The sequence below is a fragment of the Ursus maritimus genome, unplaced genomic scaffold, assembly GCF_017311325.1.
Source record: "Ursus maritimus isolate PB19 unplaced genomic scaffold, ASM1731132v1 scaffold_4, whole genome shotgun sequence".
Taxonomy (NCBI): Eukaryota; Metazoa; Chordata; class Mammalia; order Carnivora; family Ursidae; genus Ursus; species Ursus maritimus.
In genome coordinates this window covers 47220462-47240668 of record NW_024426552.1, presented here as the reverse complement: position 1 = coordinate 47240668, position 20207 = coordinate 47220462, and the positions used below count along the sequence as shown (strand labels likewise).

Here is a 20207-nt window from a genome sequence, read left to right as displayed (position 1 = left end):
ATTTCCACCTTAGAAAACTTCAGTGAATCCCTAGGGTTTGCAGAAGGAGGTCCAAGTGTTATATTGGGCCCTAGCCTAACTTTTAAGACTCATCTTCCCTTTCTCCCTATATTTATACTGCCCTCTTGCCATATGGGATCAATTCTTCACCTAGGGACCTGGAGTTTCTGGGTTTGCCCTATATTAAAAGATGAGTGTTAACAGAAATTAATTTTAAGGAGGGGCGCTTGGGTGGCTCAGTCAGTTAAACATCTGCCTTCAGCCCAGGTCATGATATCTGTCAGTTTCCTCCTCCACCCCTAAATCAGGCTCCTTGCTCAGCATCAGGCTCCTTGCTCAGCGGGGAGCCGCCTTCTCCCTCTGTCTGCCTCTTCCCCTGCTTGTGTGCTCTCTCTCTGACAAATAAATAAAATCTTTAAAAATATATTTTAAAAAAACAGAAATAATAATTGTACCTCCTCTGAGGGTGGTCATGGGGATCAAATGGCATTCAAATCAAGATATGCTGTAACCAGATTTTGAAGGCTTAGCATATAAAAAAAGAATATGAATGTAAAATCTCATTAGTTTTTATACAGATTACAAATTGAAGGGATAATCCGGCTAGCATATGGGTTAAATAAAATATATTAATTTCACCTGCTTGTTTTTAATGTGGCTACTGGGAATTTTAAAAGCACATATGCTATTGAATAGCAGTGTGGGGAGGAAATGGAAACAGTATGTTCTTAATACTTGCTTGAAGAGTCTGGCTTAGATATTAAGAACTTAAAATGGGTAATATAGTAGGGATAATTGTTAACAAGTAAAGACTTCTTCCTTTTAAAATTGTTTTAATAATTAAAATCTGGGAAGTTGGGGGGCACCTGGGTGGCTCAGTCAGTTAAGCATCTGACTTCAGCTCTGGTCATGATCTCGGGGTCCTGGGATCGAGCCCCATGTCCGGATTCCTGCTCAGCGAGGAGTCTGCTTGTCCCTCTTCCTCTGCCCCTCCCCCAGCTTGTGCACTCTCTCCCTCTCTCAAATAAATAAATAAAATCCTTAAAATCTGGGAAGTTGGTAGCATGTTTGAAAAGAGCAAAAGGAGAGAGCTAGAAATGGTATTACATGAAAACATCTGCCTACTAGGGAAGATAATTAGAACATAGGCAACAAAAAATTACCTTCGGAGTGCAAGAATACTATAAATTATTGGGTGTTTGAGATAGAGAGAAGAGCCACTACTTTATACTTAGTGCCTGGGAAATCAGACCATTTAATTTGGAGACATTGAAGTAGTATCTAAGGTTCTGTTAAATTCCAAAATCCAAAATATTTGGAAAATTAAAATCGTATGAGTTCAAACCGTGGCTGAACTTGCCATTGTAATTTATCTGTGCAAGAGAAGAGTCTTAGAAATCAGGGGTTCCTGGGTGGCTCGGTTGGTTAGCGGTTAAGCGTCTGCTTTTGGATCAGGTGATGACCCCGGAGTCCTACGATTGAGCCTCAGGTAAAGAGCTTCCTGCTCAGCGGGGAGTCTGCTTCTACTCCCCCTACTCGTGCTAGTGCTCTCTCTCTCTCTCTCCCTCTCTCGAATAAATAAAATCTTGAAAAGAAAAGAGAAAAAAGAAATCAGTTACTGCTTAGCTGTTTGGAAAGAAAATGGTCTTTTTTTCATTAAAATTTTAAATTCTAGTGTTACCTCAATAAAATACCTTAGCATATCATTACAAGGAAATAAGAATATACTCCTCAAAAAGACAAATAACTTGCATATACTAGTATTAGAAATTCCATACATTTTGGGGCACCTCTGTGGCTCAGTTGGTTAAGCATCTGGCTTCAGCTCAGGTCATGATCCCAGGGTCCTGAGATCAAGCCCCAAATCGGACTCCTTGCTCAGTGGGGAGCCTACTTTTCTCTCTGCCTGCCACTCCCCTACCTATGCTCGTGCACGTGTGTACCCGCCCGCTCTCTGTCAAATAAAATCTTAAAAAAAAAAAAAGTCCACACATTTTGAACGTAGTCTAAATTAGATAACTAGTTAATATATACTTACCATTTATTAGCCAGGCTCCATATTAAATGTTTTATATGAGTCAAGAACTATTTCTGATCTCCTTTTCATAAAGGAGGAAAACTGAAATTTCAAGAGATTAAGCAATTTAGGTGTCAGAGCCTACGGTGGAGCTGGAACCCAAGGAGTAGGGCTGGGACTTGGGAGATCAGTAAGGTGCCCTAGAAGCCTTGTTTGCCTCACTCTAGGTGCCAGTCCTGCCAGGCAATCCTTTTTTTTTTTTTTTAAGATTTTTATTTATTTATTCGACAGAGATAGAGACAGCCAGCGAGAGAGGGAACACAAGCAGGGGGAGTGGGAGAGGAAGAAGCAGGCCTCCCACTGAGCAGGGAGACCTATGTGGGGCTCGATCCCAGGACGCTGGGATCACGCCCTGAGCCGAAGGCAGACGCTTTAACCGCTGTGCCACCCAGGCGCCCCCTGCCAGGCAATCCTAAACCCTATTCTTTTTTTTTTTTTTTTTAAGATTTTATTTATTTGACAGAGAGAGACACAGCAAGAGAGGGAACACAAGCAGGAAGAGTGGGAGAGGGAGAAGCAGGCCTCCCACTGAGCAGGGAGACCTATGTGGGGCTCGATCCCAGGACGCTGGGATCATGACCTGAGCTGAAGGCAGACGCTTAACTACTGAGCCACCCAGGCGCCCCCTAAACCCTATTCTTTTTTTTTTTTTAAGATTTTATTTATTTGACAGAGAGAGACACAGCAAGAGAGGGAACACAAGCAGGGGGAGTGGGAGAGGAAGAAGCAGGCTCATAGCGGAGGAGCCTGATGTGGGGCTCGATCCCACAATGCCGGGATCACGCCCTGAGCCGAAGGCAGACGCTCAACCACTGTGCCACCCAGGCGCCCCCCTAAACCGTGTTCTTAAGCACTACGCTATTTTATCTTCATTGTATCTCAAATAGCTCAAGTATTAGCACCTTGCCACTTAGTTGGGTCAAAGGTTGAGATTCATTCATATCATACTTACGTTACCACTTTCGCAAGGCTCTTCCTGATTCCACTCACGAGTTTAGGTTAGACATCCATTGCTTTTCCATTGCACTTCATACTCACCTTATTATAGAGTGCATAATTTACAGGTTGAAAGCCGGGACTTTAAAGTCAGACAGATCTTTTGAATTCTGAGACTACACTTAAAGGCTGACTTTGGAGTAAATTTTCCTTATCTGTAAAAAAGGTACTATTAAGCAACTAAGTTATAGGTACCATAATAGTAGTTTAATATGATATATAATAGTATAATAGTTGTTTTAAATAATTCATGTAAACTGCATATTGCTTGGCAGAGTAGACACTTAGCGGTATTTGATAAAAGATGAAATCCTGCTTTAAGAAATATATTGGACTGCATATCTCATGTCAATTTCCAGTTCAGAAACTAGGTAGAAGTAGTTGGCTATCCATCTCTATTTCCTATGTTTTCAAAAAATTTAACAGTGCAGGTAGTCTACAATGAACATTTCCTAAAGTTCTTTTCTTAGGAAACAAGTACACATTTTCTCTAGTAGGACTTATTAGGTAGCAAGAGGCAGAAACCCAACTCAAACTGGCTTAGGCAGAAAAGGGGAATTAGAGGAATTACCAGGGTATTGCATGAGGTTTAAACAATCAATGAATGCTAAAGGCAAATCTATAGCTGGACCACAGGGATAATTGGAAGCAGGGATTTAAACAGCTCCAAAAGTTGGTCTTATTTTTATATGTAAGCTCCATTCCCTATTATATAGCCTGTCTTCCTTCATAAAAAGGAAGACCACCATCAATTCGAGCTTCCTATCTGTCAAAGCCCACCATCAGACAGTGACACAGGTTTAGTTCTCAAATCCAAAATCCTAGAAAAGGGCTCTGACTGGCCTATCTTAAAGTCAGATGCCCATCTCTAAGTTTGAGTGAGCTGTCTCCTTGGGGATAAACAGCTGTGGCCAGAAAGCTGGGGAACCTAGGTGGCTCAGTGAGTTAAGCATCTGAATTCAGCTCTGGTCATGACCTCAGGGTCCTGGGACGGAGCCCCTGATCCAGCTTCCCGTTCAGCAGGGAGTTGGCTTGTCCCTCTGCCTCTCCCCCAGCTCATGCGCTATGTCTCAAAGAAATAAAATCTTAAAAAAAAAAAAAAAAAGGAAAGCACTCTATACAATACGGAAGTGCTGTATTTAAGATTCATCAAGTAAACCCCCTTTTTTCCAGGACATGAAATGAATTTCATCCCAACCCCATTTTTCATAATACAGGCAAATCCCATGACATGCCAAGGGATAAGTCTTAACCTTTTGTTTAACCAAGATTCGGTTAAACAAAAACTCAGTGCCTGACATGCCCAGCACTGTACCAAATATTACTTTAATAAGTGAACTACCTACCACCTGAAGTTTAAACTCGTTTTCTGTAACAATTTTTGACGAAAGGGTAGTTGTCGACATTGTGAAAATAACATTTAAGAAGGAAAATGGAGGGGTGCCTGGATGGCTCAGTCCAAGTGATTGACTCTTGATTTCAGCTGAGCATGATCTCAGGGTCCTGGGATTGAGCCTCGGATCAGGGGCCTCTGCCCTCAGTGGGGAGTCTGCTTGAGGATCCTCTTTCCCTCTCCCCCTGCTCTAAATAATAAATCTTATAACAACAAGAAAAAAAAAAAAAAAAAAGGAGGGGCACCTGGGTGTCTCAATTGGTGAAACATGTATCTGCCTTTGGCCAGGTCATAATCCTGGGGTCCTGGGATGGATTCCCTCATCGGGCTCCCTGCTGAGCAAGGAGTGTGCTTGTCCTTCTCCCTCTTTCCCCCTCCCCACTCATGCACACTCACTCTCCTTCTCTCTAAAATAAATAAAATCTAAAAAAGAAAAAGAAAATGGACTCTGAGACTCAAAAATAGTCACAAAAAAGCCACAGCAATGGTACAATTGTTTTACCGGGCTCAACAAACTTGGACAATTTTTTTTACTAAGATTATTTTTATAGTAAACAAAATATATTTCCAAAGTTTTGCAGAAATTTAATTAATTGGGGAAAAACACTTCAGTTAGTTTAGAAAGACAACCTTTAAAAGAAAGAACAAGTGAATTCCATTCAGGAAGAAACAGACAGTAAATTGTATTTCCACGCCATTTTCCACTTTTTTTCTTCCAGTTTTATTGAGAAGTAATTGACATTCATTACAGTATAAGTTTAGGCATACAGCATCATGGTTTGATTTACATATATTGTGAACATTTATTTTTTAAGTTATCAAATTTTCTCATTTACGCCACCTTTTCTGTGTGTGTAGAGAGCCTTTTGGAAATGAATTAAAGGTCTTTGAATTCTTCAGTCTGTTGACAAACTCTTGAGAATGCTGAGAAATCTCCATATAACCAGTATGTTTTCTCCTAGGAACAAACTTCAGAGCCTCCTCCCAACTACCAGTGTTTTTCAGACATAACAAAATACGTATCATTTGATCTAAGGTGAGATTTTTGGTACCAGTGTCCCACTGTAAATATTTATCTAATGGAAGGCATTCTGTTGCCAGCTTCAGCCGTTTTGCCTTGGCCAGGGATGTGCCTGTCTGCATAGCCTTATCAACAAAAGATCCCACTATATAAATTTTATCATGCTTGAAAGTAGTCATAACCTTGGGAGAATCTGCAGTTAAATATATAATACTATCCTTTGGGAATAAATCTACATGAGACTTTTCTGTTGCTGTTAGAAGCAATTTGTCCCATTTTTCTCCATAACGTTTAACTAACTCTTTATGATAAGCACCATCTGTTTTAAGGTTGCAGAAATAAAGATGGAAAGGATCAACATCTCTTCTGTTCCATCCTTCACTTTCTAAAAGTTGGGAAACAGTATTCTGAAGTTCTTTTGGTTTCATGTAATTATCATAATCCATGTCAAAAACCAAAGGTTGTCCAAACTGCATGGCCTGAGCACCTTTCCAGCCCATGGCAATGTCCATATTCCTATCCCAAAGTCGTAGAAACAGAAAGTTTTGCTGTTTATCTTCCTTAGCAGTTTCTAGCAACTGTTCTTTTACTGCTTTTTCCCTTGTTGCTGCTTTCATTTCCTTTTTTATTTGCTTAGCTTTTTTCTTTTTTTCCTTAATATATAAATATTTTAAGTATTTTTTTTTTGATGATTTAGAAACACATTCCATAGCAGTTTTGAGTTCTTCTTCACTGATGTGTTCTGGTACTTCTTTGCCAAGCAATCTCCACATCTCAACTAACTCCCTGATAGCAGCCAGAGGATCTTCATCCTTGTTACTTGAGACTGTTGAAACATCTTCTTCTTGCACACTAGATTTCATTGTAATTTTCCACCCATCCAATCCCAGCTGTTCAGGAGTTGATGTATTCTCCTTATTAGGATAGGACACAGCTGGTATTTTGGAAGACATGTATCTCTGCAGAACTGCTGAACATAAAACCCTTCTCTTCGTAGGAATGGTAAATGGCACCGAAAATCTGGCACAAGATCTTAAGATGATACTACCACTCATTTTGAGTTAAATACGCACGTAAGACCCCTATAAAAGAAACACAATGTAATGAAAAGTTAGATAAAGATTTTTAAAACCTGTCAACTAACTGTGCAAGTATAAACTGGAGACACCAAAAGGCAACTATTTTTGAAACACAAAGTGAGCACAACTTTATTTGTTGTACCATTAATTTTTCCTAGACTCCTGTGGCACAGAGCCTGTGATAACTCATCAGGCAAAAAGTTTAAAACTTATCTGGGTTCTTATTTTAGACATGAAAATCACTACTGCTTTAGGGAAAAGAATACCTTAAAGAACGATCCTTTTTAGAATTATATCTAGGGGCCCAGAATATCAGTGTTAACTGGATAACAAAGTAATGTTCTGCTGATATGGGTGAGATCATGATGCTATATTCTTCTCCATTCTATACTAAGTCCGGATACAGACCCAAACTACAAGCTCCTTAACATAAGCAACACATGAACACAATAAGACAAAGGGCAGAAAAGTTATAGAGGATGACAACTAATAAAAAGCACTTAGGAGCTGCTCTATCAACGCTCTTATGTTTTCAGAACAGAAATACAGGAAGATCTACTGATCTAAGAAAAAAAACAAAATAGGGGCGCCTGGGTGCCTTAGTTAAGCTGCTGCCTTCAGCCCGGGTCATGATCTCATGGGTCCTGATATTGAGCCCCATACTGGGTTCCCTGCTCAGCAGGGTGTCAGTTTCTCCCTCTGCCTACCCACCCCTACTCACGCTCTCTCCCAAATAAATAAAATCTTTAAAAACAAGAATGAAATAAACCTCTTTTCTCCAGTTCAGAGTTTATTTTGCAGCAAATATTGTTATTGCCAAACAAAATGTCCAAAATTAGGGAAAATATATATAAGCTCCACAATTTTATCCTAAAGGTCTGGATATCCAGAAAACAAATGAAGATGCTTAAAAATGTGAAACTAGTACAGGATTTGAAGCCAAAAAAAAAAAAAAAAGAAGGAAATAAACTTTTTACAAAATGCAACTGAAACACCTGAAAAATTCCTTCTTCCCTCTGCTTCATTTAATGACTCTGCATGCTTCTGGGAGTGGCTCTCTAAGCTGTGCCCTGATGCTCAGATGTCTTCCCCTCCTTTAAAAGTAGATGTGCCTCTGAATTGTCTTAACCCCCCTACCCCCCTTTCCAACCTGCTTTACCTTCCACATGGTTTCAAGGAGGGACACTGCTATTCATCCATTTGCTGAAGCCAGAAACTGGGGGTCATTTTATTACTGTCCTCTCTCACACCCACCATATCTAATCTATTTGAATTACATTCACTTTACTTTCTAAATATGTCTTGAATCCATTAACTTCTTTTGAATTCCATTATCTTAATTGTATCCCCTAGCATCTAGATTTGCTCTGCCTCATCGCTAAGCCATTTGGAGTTACTGTAAATCTGATCAATGCACTGGTATGGTCCCAATGTGTATTTTTAAACCCACTGCTGCCAGGTTAAATTCCAAACTTATAAACATGGCTTTTGAAGTTTTCCACAAAATCACCTTTTGCTTATCTCCTCAGCTAATCTCTAGCTATTCTTCACCTCAAGCTTTAGATCAAGTGTTCCTCCTACTAGTTCTTATAGCGCCCTCTACCTCTCTATCATATTTGTAACACTGTTTTGTAATTGCCAGGTTACTTATTTGGCTGACTAGATGGTAAACTCTATCAGGACAAGGACTATTTATTTATATTAACATCGAACCCAGTGCTTGGCAGTTTATGGCTCACAGGAATCACTCAAGTATTTTTTGAATAAATATCCTGGTCCAATGCTTTTCACATTTAAAACATGTTCAGACACCTTAAAAAAAGTTTATTTGGGGGGGGCAGCTGGCTGGCTCAGTTGGTAGAGCATGTGACTCTTGATGTGGGAGGGGGTGTCGTGAGTTCAGACCCCAGGTTGGGTAGACAGCTTACTCTAAAAAAATTTTTTTAAGTTTTTGTTGTTGTTGTTTTGCTTTTTAAGTAATCTCTACACGCAACATGGGCTCTAACTCAGGTCCCCGAGATCAAGAGTCGCATGCTCTTCAGACTGACCCAGCCAGGCGCCCTATGTTCAGACACGTCCTAAAAAAACAATTTAGACTCCCTGAAATATTTAACGGGGAGTCCTCAGCCCCAATATGAGAAACACTGATTTCAGAAACAAAATCCTTGGAGTTTTGTCTTTGTAACCGGTAAAGATTTTTTAGGATATCATAGAAATGAAACCCAAATTTTAAAACAAACAAGGATATCATTTTAGTAAACATTGCTCTTGTTCCAGAGATTGTGCTACTTACAGTTTAAAAATCACTGGGCTTCCACGTATCTGTGGGCCTTCTTGGCGCACATGCTCCACTAAGTGTCTCTTAGAACGGTTTCCCGTGTCCTCTCACCTCCACACACACAATTAAGATAAGAAACATGCCCATACCAGGAGTGCAGACACAGTGGCTCCCGCTGGTGCCAACCACAGGGACCCCGACAGGACGCAGTACTCCCCGGCGAACTGCAGCGCACGAACACGCACTTCACACAATTACGGTTGTTGCTTTAGTTTCCGGACCTTAAAGGTCAGCCGGGGCGGAAATCCCGCCCACTCTCCTCGGCGCTTCCCTATGACGTCCCGCCACCAGGGGAAAGCCTTCCAACGCGAAAGCAGTGGTGTCGTGGAGAATGCTGGTTGCTGGTTTGGGGGCCATGCCAGCCATCCTCTCACCCGGTGTGTGTTTGTAGCTGATTTTATTCGGTGACACCACTATTTAAAAAAATTCTGTTCCTCTTCTCTTAACCTACTCTCTGCCTGGTGCACGTATTTATCAGCATTTGCTCACATAGTGCTTAAATAAAATGTTTTCACAAGTCTCACTCAACTTTGCTTGATGCTAGGACTTTAACACTACCCTTTGTGACCAACGTATCACCAGCACCTGGTACAATGCTTGGAACACGATAGGCAACACGAAATATCTCTCACTCCTCTTAGCTCATTTGTTAAATTTACTGTGAAAATGAAATTAAGTCACACACTGCAAATTAAGTGACCTTTGGATCAAAATTCAGTGCTTTGTTTAGCCAGCACATTTTCAAGTGTTTTAATTTAGTTGTCACTATTAAATCATTAGACGCAACATCATTCACTGGGGAAAGGACAGTCTTTTTCAAGGAATGGTGCTGAACAAAGTTGGACCCTTAACCTAAAACCATATAAAAATTAACTCAAAATGGATCAAAGACTTCAACATAAAAGTCAAAACTATAGAACTCTTAGAAGGACACATGGGGGGAAACTTCATGACATTGGATTTGGCAATGATTTCTTGTTTAGGACCCCAAAAGCACAAGCACCAGAAGAAAACATAGACATTTTGTACACAATTAAAAACTTTTGTACATCAAAGGACACTACTGACAGAGTAACAGATTTGGAAGATATTTAAGAAGTAAAAATGGGGGCGCCTGGGTGGCACAGTCGTTAAGCGTCTGCCTTCAGCTCAGGGCGTGATCCCGGCGTTCTGGGATCGAGCCCCACATCAGGATCCTCCGCTAGGAGTCTGCTTCTTCCTCTCCCACTCCCCCTGCTTGTGTTCCCTCTCTCACTGGCTGTCTCTCTCTGTCAAATGAATAAATAAAATCTTAAAAAAAGAGAAGTAAAAATGATAAAATTCGGTGATTGATATTTGGGGGTAGAAGGAGAATTCAATATTCTACTTTGAGCATTGAGACAGGCAGTGATTAGTGGTGCAGGGAATGAGGAAAAGGAGTAGATGGGATGAGGGCAGAGTTGGTGAGAGCAATTTTAGACATAATGACTGAGCTCCCTTCAAAGTCAAATGATGTCTCCTTTACAATATATGGCAGTTGGCTGCATGGGGCTAGAGTTAAGGAGAAAGGGGATGAACCAAAGCTAGAGATTTGAGAGCTATGAAAGAGGCTTTGAAACCAGAGTCTGTGAAACCATGTGGGTGGAAAAGATTACCCAGTGTCTGGGTAAAGAGGAGGAGTCAGCAAAGGAGACTGAAAATGAACAGCTAGAGATACAGGGGTAAAATAATCAGAATATGACAGAAGCCAAGGGAAGAATGTTTCAAGGAAGAGTGACCCAAGAGGTTTCAAATGGGTCAACTAGGTCAAATGCTGCCTATATATCATGTAACACAGACTGGGAAGCATCCATTGCATTGGGACCATATTGTGAAGTTTGGAGGCTGAAGCCACATGAGAGTGGTTAAGGAATGAGTGGATTATGAGAAAATGCAGTCAGCAAGTGTAAATGTTTTAATGAAATTCGGCAGGGGCAATATACAATGGGTTCAGTTCCTACGTGTGGCATCCAGGAAATTTTTGTTACTTATTATTACTGTTATGTTGAGAGAGACTTGACAAACCAATAGGATTTTTAGCAAGGGAATGAGGGAAATAAAAGAGTGAGAAGGGTGAACTTCCTGAGAAGATTGAAGAGATGGTATTCAGAGGACGATTGGAGGGAACTGGTCTTGGATACGAGGAAATTCTACTTCCTTTGTAACAGGAAGAAAGGAAGAGGTGGGTGGGGATAGACGTCAATTTGTAGATATGGCAGCTTACTTTGAGTTTCCGTTTCTGGAAATGGACTTAAATCTCCTATTTTTAATTTATATTTGTTTTTACATTATGTGGAAGACAACTGGAAGAATTGGTCTTGAAGAGTGAGATGCGACCCTTCCCTTACTATAGGAGGGGAAGATAAATGTGTCAGTTCACATGGATCATAAACATGGGCTCAATGAACAAACCCCTTTTGTTGCTTTCCTCAGGGGGTGGAAACTAGGCCAGATGATAATCCATCATAACTTTCACCTCACATGAGGTAAATTTAACTTTCTTATCTCTCTGGCTATTTATTACCTAGCCTTTTTTTTTTTTAAGACTTTTTAATTTATTTGAGAGAGAGAGAGAGTGCCAGAGAGAGAACATGAGTGGAGGGGAGAGGCAGAGGCAGAAGCAGACTCCCCACTAAGCAGGGAGCCCGAAATCTGGGATCACGCCCTGAGCCGAAGGCAGACGATTAACAGACTGAGCCACCCAGGTGCCCCTACGTAGTCTTTCTAACAGTGGTTCACAAAGTGTGGTCCCTAGAGCAGCAGGATCGGCATCAGCATCACTTGGAAACTAGTTAGGCAAAATTTCATGCCCCATCTACCAGTTTTACCAAATCAGAAACTTTGGCAGGGAGGCCAATCAATCTTTGTCTTAACAAGGTCTCCAGGTTATCCTAATGCACTCTAACATTAGAGAACCACCGTGTTTGAAGAAACATTGAAAAGCAAGTAAGAAATTTGTTTTCTTTTTAATAGAGAGACTTCCCTTAGCAAACAATATGTTCTCCTTTTTTAAAAAAAAATTAGGCTCCACTAATTAGTTTGGATTTTTTTTTTAATTTCCATCAACCCATACAAAGTAGATAAAGCATTAACATTTTTTTAAAGGATTTTATATATTTATTTTTCAGAGGAAGGGAAAGAGAGAGAGGGAGCACGCAAGCACAAGCAGGGGGAGTGGCAGGCAGAGGGAGAAACAGGATCCCTGGCTGAGCAAGGAGCCCGATGCAGGACTCGATCCCAGGACCCTGCAATCATGACCTGAGCCAAAGGCAGACGCTTAACCAACTGAGCCACCCAGGCATCCCTGTGTCCTCCTTTTTGTTAAGATATGTTTAGTTTCGTATTGGAAAGTGACACACAAATCTTGATGCACTTTGCTTACAAACAATGATAATAGCCCATTACCTCTAACTATTTTCCACAAGGAAAACAAATCATATGGTGATGCCACAAGGTCTTAAGATTTTCCTGAAGTCCTCTCATATCAATCTTTTCTCTATCAGGACATATCTCTGGTCTGCAGTGTACAGCCAAGAAACTGGAAATTTTTATTTTTATTTTTATTTTTATTTTTATTTACTTCAAGCTGCAAAAATAGATCAACATCAAAAGTCAGAGTACAGGAGCACATTAGGGTAACCCCTGGGAGAGAACGCTTAAAATAAACTTTATTTTCAAAACAAAAATTTGTGCCAAAAATGCTGATGTTTTGCAGAAAAAGAGAAACCAGGTTCTAAGTACACAGAGCTGTTTATTAAAACAAGAAAAAGGGGCACCTGAGTGGCTTAGTTGGTTAAGTGACCAACTCTTGATTTCAGCTCAGATCCTGATCTCAGGGTTGTGTTATTGAGCCCTGCACTGGGCTCCGCACTGGGTGTGGAACCTGCTTAAGATTCTCTCTCCCTCTCCCTTTGCCTCAACCCCCAGGGCTTTTGCGTGCAAATGCTCTTTCTTTCTAAAAATAAGTGAATAGGGGCGCCTGGGTGGCTTAGTCATTAAGCGTCTGCCTTCGGCTCACGGCGTAATCCCGGTGTTGTGGGATTGAGCCCCACGTCAGGCTCTTCTGCTGGGAGCCTGCTTCTTCCTCTTCCACTCCCCCTGCTGTGTTCCCTCTCTCATTGGCTGTCTCTCTCTGTCAAATAAATAAATAAAATCTTTAAAAAAAATAAAAATAAGTGAATAAATAAATAAAACAAGAAAAAATTTGAATGATGAGATAAACATGCTTTTAGAGCAGAGATAATCTTATTACAAACAACTGAGTCCAGTTGCTATACCATTAATTTCAGTTGGCATCATTTCTCATGTAGTGGTCTAAAATATGTCCCCCAATTCTTTGGCACTCCCTTTAAGAGGTGGAGCCTAATTCCCCTTCCCTTGGATTAGTGACTCATTTCTAACAAATAAAAAAAAGTGGACCAGGGGCGCCTGGGTGGCTCAGTTGTTAAGCATCTGCCTTCGGCTCAGGGCGTGATCCCAGAGTCCTGGGATAGAGCCCTACATCGGGCTCCTCCGCTGGGAGCCTGTTTCTTCCTCTCCCACTCTCCCTGCTGTGTTCCCTCTCTCGCTGGCTGTCTTTCTCTTTGTCAAATAAATAAATAAAATCTTAAAAAAAAAAAAAAAAAGAGTGGACCAGTATGCAACTCAGAGAGTAGGTCATTAAAAGGCAGTGCATTTTCCTGCTTGTTCCTTCACCTGGGTGATTCACCTTGGGGGAGCTGCCATGTCCTGAAGACATACAAGTGACAAAGACTCTCTTTGTCTAAACTTCAGTTAGGCTCCTCTGAGCCCTCGGGACTAATCCTCAACCTTGGCCTTCTGTGAGGCTGCAGAGCTTAGTCTTAGCAAGAATCCCGCTAAATCAACTCCTGATAGCTGATCAAGTTTCTCATTCCCCGCTCTTCATGTCTGAGGCCCTGGCTTGCCTTTAGCAATAATCTCCCTACCCTGGTGTCTCCTCTTAGTAGTTTTCCATCACTGACACCCTATCTTTGCTGTATTCAGAGTTGAGTCCAATCCGTCTTCCCTGTTGTAATATCCCTAATTACAACAGTTTCAAATTAAGACTTCTTTACTATTTTAACAAGTGCCAGAATAATTTTTCCTTTAGCAGAAGCAGCCTATGGAAGAGGTCTACATGGTGAGGAATCAAGGCCTTTTGCCAAATAGCTGGTCAAGCTTTAGATCCCTGCAACTCCAGACAATCTTGACTGTACTCTCCTGAGAGATCCTGAGCCAAAATTACCCAACTAAACTGCTCCTGAATTTCTGGACAGCAGAAACTGTGAAATAATAAATGTTTGTTGCTTTAAGCCACTAAGTTTTGGGGGTAATCTGTTATGTAGCTATAGATAATAATATACTTGACTACCAGATTAAGTAGCAAATTGGGAGTTATGAGAAATATCAACTTCCAGTTAGTTAAGTGCAAGACAGAAGAGCTTTTATGACAACTTCTTAAAAACTTTTGTTGGTGCTTTTTACATTAAGTGCATTAAATGCATTCTAGATAGACTATGTTGAAAGAGACTTCAAAGCTCACTTCATTTACAAACTAGTAAGTAAAGGCTGGGAGAGAATAATTGGTTTATTCAAGGTTGAGTTTCATTTAAAGCCTGCATATCCTGATTTACATTTCAGTGGGTTTTCCCCTCCTCATTATGCCACTTAAAACGTGGTACAGAAAGAAGAGAAATTTGAAATATGTCTTTGATGATAAAGATTTGTCTTAGTCTGCTGGGCTGCTATAACAGAGTATCGCAGACTGAGAGGCTTAAACGCATGTTTATTTCTCACATTCCTGGAGGCTGGGTAGTCCAAGAGCAAGGCACTAGCTGATTCAGTGTCTGGTAAAGGGCTGCTTCCTGATTCACAGATGGCTGTCTTCTCACTGTGTCCTCACAGGGTAGAAGGGAGTTCTCTGGGATATCCTTGATAGGAGCACTAATCCCATTCACGAGGATTCCACCCTCATGACCTCATCACCTTTCAAAGGCCCCACCTCCTATCACACAGAGGATTAGGATTGCAACATATGAATTTCAGAGGGACACAAATATTTGGTACACAACAGGAATTATAGTATATGCTGGGTTAAAAAACACTGTGAATAAGAACACTAGGAAGACACTAGAAATCGCTATATCAGAAAAATCTGCATGTCCTATTAGATATAGCAGAGTTAATTCTTTTTTTTTTTTTTTGAGAGAGAGTGTGCACTCGCACACACAAGCAGGGATGGGTGGGAGAGAGGGGCAGAGGGAGAGGGAGAGAGAGACTCTCATGCAGGCTCCACATCCAGTATGTGAACCCCACGCAAGGCTCAATTCCATGACCCCAAGATCATGATCTTAGCCGAAATCAAGAGTTGGAAACTTAACTGGCTGCGGCACCCTGTGGCAGAGTTACTTTTTCAAATGCAATGTCTACGATGGGTTCCTCTTTTACTCATCTATGGGCAGAGCTAAAGATAATTTGTAACTTCCGCCTTTTTCTCTTTTTAGAACTTCTGGAATAGCCAAAATAAATTTTTCACTAGTAGTCCCTATTTCAGCAAATGGCATTTCTATACATCTAGTTGCTCAAGCCAAAAACCTAGGAGTAATCCTCATTATTTCCTCCTCCTTATTCCTGACCTCCAATCACAAAATTTTGTTCACAGAAACAAAAGTATTAGTGTACAGTGTAAGTATTATATAATTAAATACTAGTATTTAAGTATTAGTGTTAACTATATTAGTATTAGTAGTTAAGTATTAGTATTAGTGTTAAGCATTTCTCCAAAATTAATTTGGTCTCCCAGCCTCCAAGCTTGTCCTTCCTCTAATCTATTCCCTGAACTGCAATCAGGATATTCTTTATAATATGTAAATCTGAGAATATTCTCACATGTTTTCCATTGTGATGAGAATAAAGTTGAAAAACATAACCATGGACATTGCAGCCTTTGAGCAAGCTGCCTCTGCTTATTTCTCTAATTTAACTTTCCAACTACTGACAAAACCTCTCTCCTTGACCAAATCTGAGCCTGGCTCCTATGAGCCCTCTTCTCAACTAGGCTCCAGTGTTGGACTCCATCCTTGGTCCACTTACTCCAGTTGTTGTTGTTGTTGTTGCTGCTGTTGTTGTTGTCGTTGTCACTTAGTCCAGTCTTAGCAAGAATTCTGTCAGTTAGTGAAAATTTCCCATCTTTGGCATCTGATCATCCTTGAGATCTGATAAAATTCCTCATCCTCTACTGTCAATATGTTATCATCCTGGCCTGACTTCAGTAAGAATCACATTGAGTCGGTCTATTAAGACTCTCTCTTATGCCTGCTGTTTCCTCTTAGTTAATTTTCCATTCACTGACCCTCACCCCATACTTTGGCTATAACATTCCCCCTCCTCAATTGTCCTTGTTGAATCAGAAGTTGAGCCTGATCTCTCTCCCTTATTGCAAAACCCATTGCAATAATCCTTTCTGAATAAAGTCTTCCTTATGTCTTTAACAAATGTCATGAATAATTTTTTCTTTAACACTACTCACCCATAATTTTTTAGCTTTGACTGAACTGGACTTCTTTCTATCATGTCAAGACTTTTGCATACCCCAAGGCTGTTAGCTCTCATACTAGATGTTCCATGGCACCTTATATTTCTGAACATTCTTCACACTTGCAATTTGTTGTTCCCTGTGAACTCGATAAGGATAAAGGCAATGTTGGCGTTGCTTGCTGGTGTCCTCAACAGCTACAATTGACTGGTATATAGTAGACACTCAAATATTAGCTGAAGCTGTGAGCAAACACCTTCAATACATTTAAACAGAAGACTAATAAATTAAAGCAAAAGAACACAAACAGAAAAAAGGGAGTTTATGATCATTTTTATGTTCACTTACAGTTTTAGTACAGCATTAACAACATAGAAATCAAAGACTGACTTAGTATTTAATCTGTATCAATTATATTCTATTAAATCATAATAGAGCTTTTCAAAAGATCCTCTAACTTGAATAATACTGTCAAATATTAATGATGGTATAGACTGTTCACCAATACCTTACGAAAGAGAACATATTCACTTTTCAAAGTAACAAATCAAACCTCAAGCCAGAATATAACACTGTGTATATTCTTTTCATAACATAATACCAGGAAGTATTCTTTTTCTTCTAACATCTACATCTTACATTTCAGTAAGACCAAAAAAAAAAAAAAATCTTAGATGAAAAAAAGCAACTCAAGCACTCTGCTTTCTTTTTGTGGAGCTTCTCGTTACTATTGGCACTCGAGAGAAATTAATTGTTGTTTTGGCTTTCAAAGCTTTTTTGAAGTATTTGAAAATTGACTGAAGGCTAGAGGAAGGGGCTAAGTTGTGTTTTTCTGTACCAGCAGAAACCATAGGAAACTCCTTTTTTAAAACAGTAGCTGCAGGTTTATCCAAAGGCTTAGGACTTGTCACCCATTCACGGCAGTGGTGCTTTATCCAGGCTAATAGCTGCACATCCCTTCCCAGCTGGTGTCCTACATGATGTTCAGAGTCAATAAGTGCAACAGCATGTACTTTGTTCATCACTTCCCGCTTTCTACGAACAAGTAAGTCCATAAAAACCAAGCCTCCGTAACCATGTACAATGAAGGCAACATCCTTGCCTTCAGCCTTTGAAATGAAGTAATCCCAAATGTAAGCCATGTGTTCTTCAGGGGTGTTGCTGCATCTTTTAGGGATGCACTGGAGAGGTTGCTGGAGAGAGAAAAAATTCTCTGCCTGAACCATTTTTCGGGTAGAGGACCCAATATTTTGTGTTAAAAGGCCTTTCCACTCCTTTTCCTTCTTTAGGTCCACAAAATTGTCATTGGGGTTTAGCACAATTACATCATAATGTGCCTGCAATGCCATTTGAATACACGGTATCTGACTTCCATGTTGGAGACCATGATGTATTATTGCTTGCTGACTCCACTGACCAGCTCTAGAGACCCCATGGTCTTGAAGAAGGACAAGAAGAACAGAATGATGACTTGTTAATGCTCTCTCACTCATGAAAAAGAAGCTTCTTGGTTCCTTATTAGCCTCTGGTGGGATATACACTTTTTGTAATTTGCATACTTTCTCCAAAAGCTCATAAATGTATTGTGCAAGCAGATGGCCAAGGGCCTGGTAGCGCTCGCTATTCCTCTCAAGGACATTTTTATAATAGTTAAAGACAAAAGGCCTTTGTGTCTCGGTGTGTCTCAATTCAGCTTTTTCATTGAAGTCATATTTAAGTTCTTCTAGTAAGTCAGATTGTTCAATAAATTTCTGGAAGCTCAGATCCGGAGTCACTGGTAACCACTGAAAGTAAAAAGCAATAATATGTCAGTAGTAGAAAAAATAAAATTTTCAGCTTGTTAAATTTTTCCTGTGAGAAATCATGCTAAAATCAAGCACTTCACCAAGACATTACCCTTTTAACTTATGCTAAAGACTTTAACTCAAAATAATTGTGAATGATGCCAAGTAGTAAGTCACAGTGAAGTAAGGGACAATGGCCAGACCATATATAATGACTGAACTGACCAACGATCCATAGCATCTTGCCCAGGAAGCCAACCTCAAAAAACAGCCCTAGAAGTCAGAGTTGCAGGCAGTCAGACCACTACCTCTAGTGACAATCCAGCAAGCTAAACAATAACCTCTGTCACACCTGTCCCCAAATGGCCAGGACTTAACTAACAACTGAGAGCTTTCCTAATTTTTATCCCCACTTCCAGCTTAAGACCCACCAGAGAAAGCCAAATATGCATCCTTAACCAATCACACTAGATATTCTGCTTCTAGTTAGCCCACCTGCAGCTTCCCCAGGTCGATAGCCTCAGGACATCCTAACAGTCTTCCCCATTTTCCACTATAAAGCTTTCCCATTTTTCTGCCAGCTTTTGAGTCTTTGCCAGAATGCAAGTGATGATGGCTGACTCCATTGCTACAGTGAGCACAGAATAGGTTTTGCTTTTCTCACCTGGTTGGTCTTAGTTTATTTCTACAGTAAGCATTTAATACAGTTTGCTGTTAAATGAATGGCAGGGGATGGCAATGGGGGTGAAACGTGAAACAGTACAGGTTATGATCAATTTATAATAGAGGATATTCAGATGTCTGAGAAGAAAAAAAGCTGCTGACTAAAAAGTTAATTTAGACAGTTATTGTGGACAGAACCTAAAGGGAAAAGAAAAGACCTTGAAAAGTTAAGTGGTTTGCCCTGAAGATTATTAATTAAATTATTATTAAATAAATGATTGGGTACTGAGGCTGACTCTAAAATTCATGTTCTTAACAAACACATGAGTACGTTTTCTGCTTAATTTCTTAATACGGACAGTGGGAATCCATAACCCACTTCGAATAACTAGCACTGAAAGTGATTTTTAGTGCCACTCAAGATGCTATCAAGGCTTAAGGCAAAATTAAGATGGTGCTTGCTTGATTTATTTTAACTTTTTTCTCACTTTCTGAATGTTATTCTCTGATTCCTTTTTTTTTTTAATATTTTATTTACTTAACAGAGAGAGAGAGAGCAGAAGGAGGGGGAGCAGCAGGCAGAGGGAAAGGGAGAAGCAGGCTCCCTGCTGAACAGGGGGAACCCGATGGGGGACTCGATCCCAGGACTCCAGGATCATTAACTGAGCCAAAGGCAGTCGTTTAACCAACTGAGCTCCCCAGGTGCCCTTATTCTCTGATTCCTATATGTAACTGGCACTTTATGAAAGTGTTTGGTTGTCCAAGGTACCCAAGCTATCTAGACTGTTCTCTATTCCTTCCTGTTCCACTAAAAACTCTTTTTTTCTTCTGGTGTGGCTGATCTCATGTGCTATTATATAATTAATGTCTTTTTCCCAAGTGTAAATGATAGATAGACCTAACCATCCTTTAAAAGGAGAAGCCTCTGGGATTAGATTGATTTAGGTTTAAATCCTAGCTCCAAATTTTGACATTGAGTGACTTTCCGCAGGTTGCTTACCTTCAATGAGTTTCTTCAATTTCTGAGTTTTAGTTTATTTATGCTATCTAAAACAATGGTCCTTATTACTCTCTATCCTACTACTCTGCTCTATTTTTCTTTGTAGACTACATCACCACTTAATACATAATTGCTTGCATATTTTTATTTAAAAAATTTTAAAACCATTTTATTTTATTTTATTTATTTTGGGGGGGGGAAGGGAAGAGAGAGAGAGAGAGAATCTTAAGCAGGCTCCAGGCCCAGCACAAAGCCTGAACTGACACTAAACTGACTGAGCCACCCAGGCACCCCTTGCTTGCAT

The 20207-nt window shown here is 40.2% G+C and overlaps 2 protein-coding genes across 3 annotated transcripts; both read right to left on the bottom strand.

Moving 5' to 3' along the window:
• Positions 1-5124: 5124 nt before the first annotated feature.
• Positions 5125-9129, bottom strand: TRMT10C (tRNA methyltransferase 10C, mitochondrial RNase P subunit). Of its 2 annotated transcripts, none has more exons than XM_008702027.2 (2): positions 8994-9129; positions 5125-6569 (listed from the first exon to the last, which is right to left on the bottom strand). In XM_008702027.2, exon 2 carries the CDS (start codon positions 6540-6542, stop codon positions 5295-5297), a length of 1248 nt encoding a protein of 415 aa, XP_008700249.1. In that variant the 5' UTR covers positions 6543-6569; positions 8994-9129; the 3' UTR covers positions 5125-5294. The 2 variants fall into 2 exon arrangements, with proteins under 2 accessions (XP_008700249.1, XP_008700250.1); XM_008702028.2 differs by having other exon boundaries at positions 8860-8997.
• Positions 9130-17145: 8016 nt separating this feature from the next.
• LOC103673282 (putative protein FAM172B) lies at positions 17146-18810 on the bottom strand. Its single transcript, XM_008702041.1, has 2 exons — positions 18736-18810; positions 17146-18240 (listed from the first exon to the last, which is right to left on the bottom strand). Exons 1-2 carry the CDS (start codon positions 18808-18810, stop codon positions 17146-17148), a joined length of 1170 nt encoding a protein of 389 aa, XP_008700263.1.
• Positions 18811-20207: the final 1397 nt, after the last annotated feature.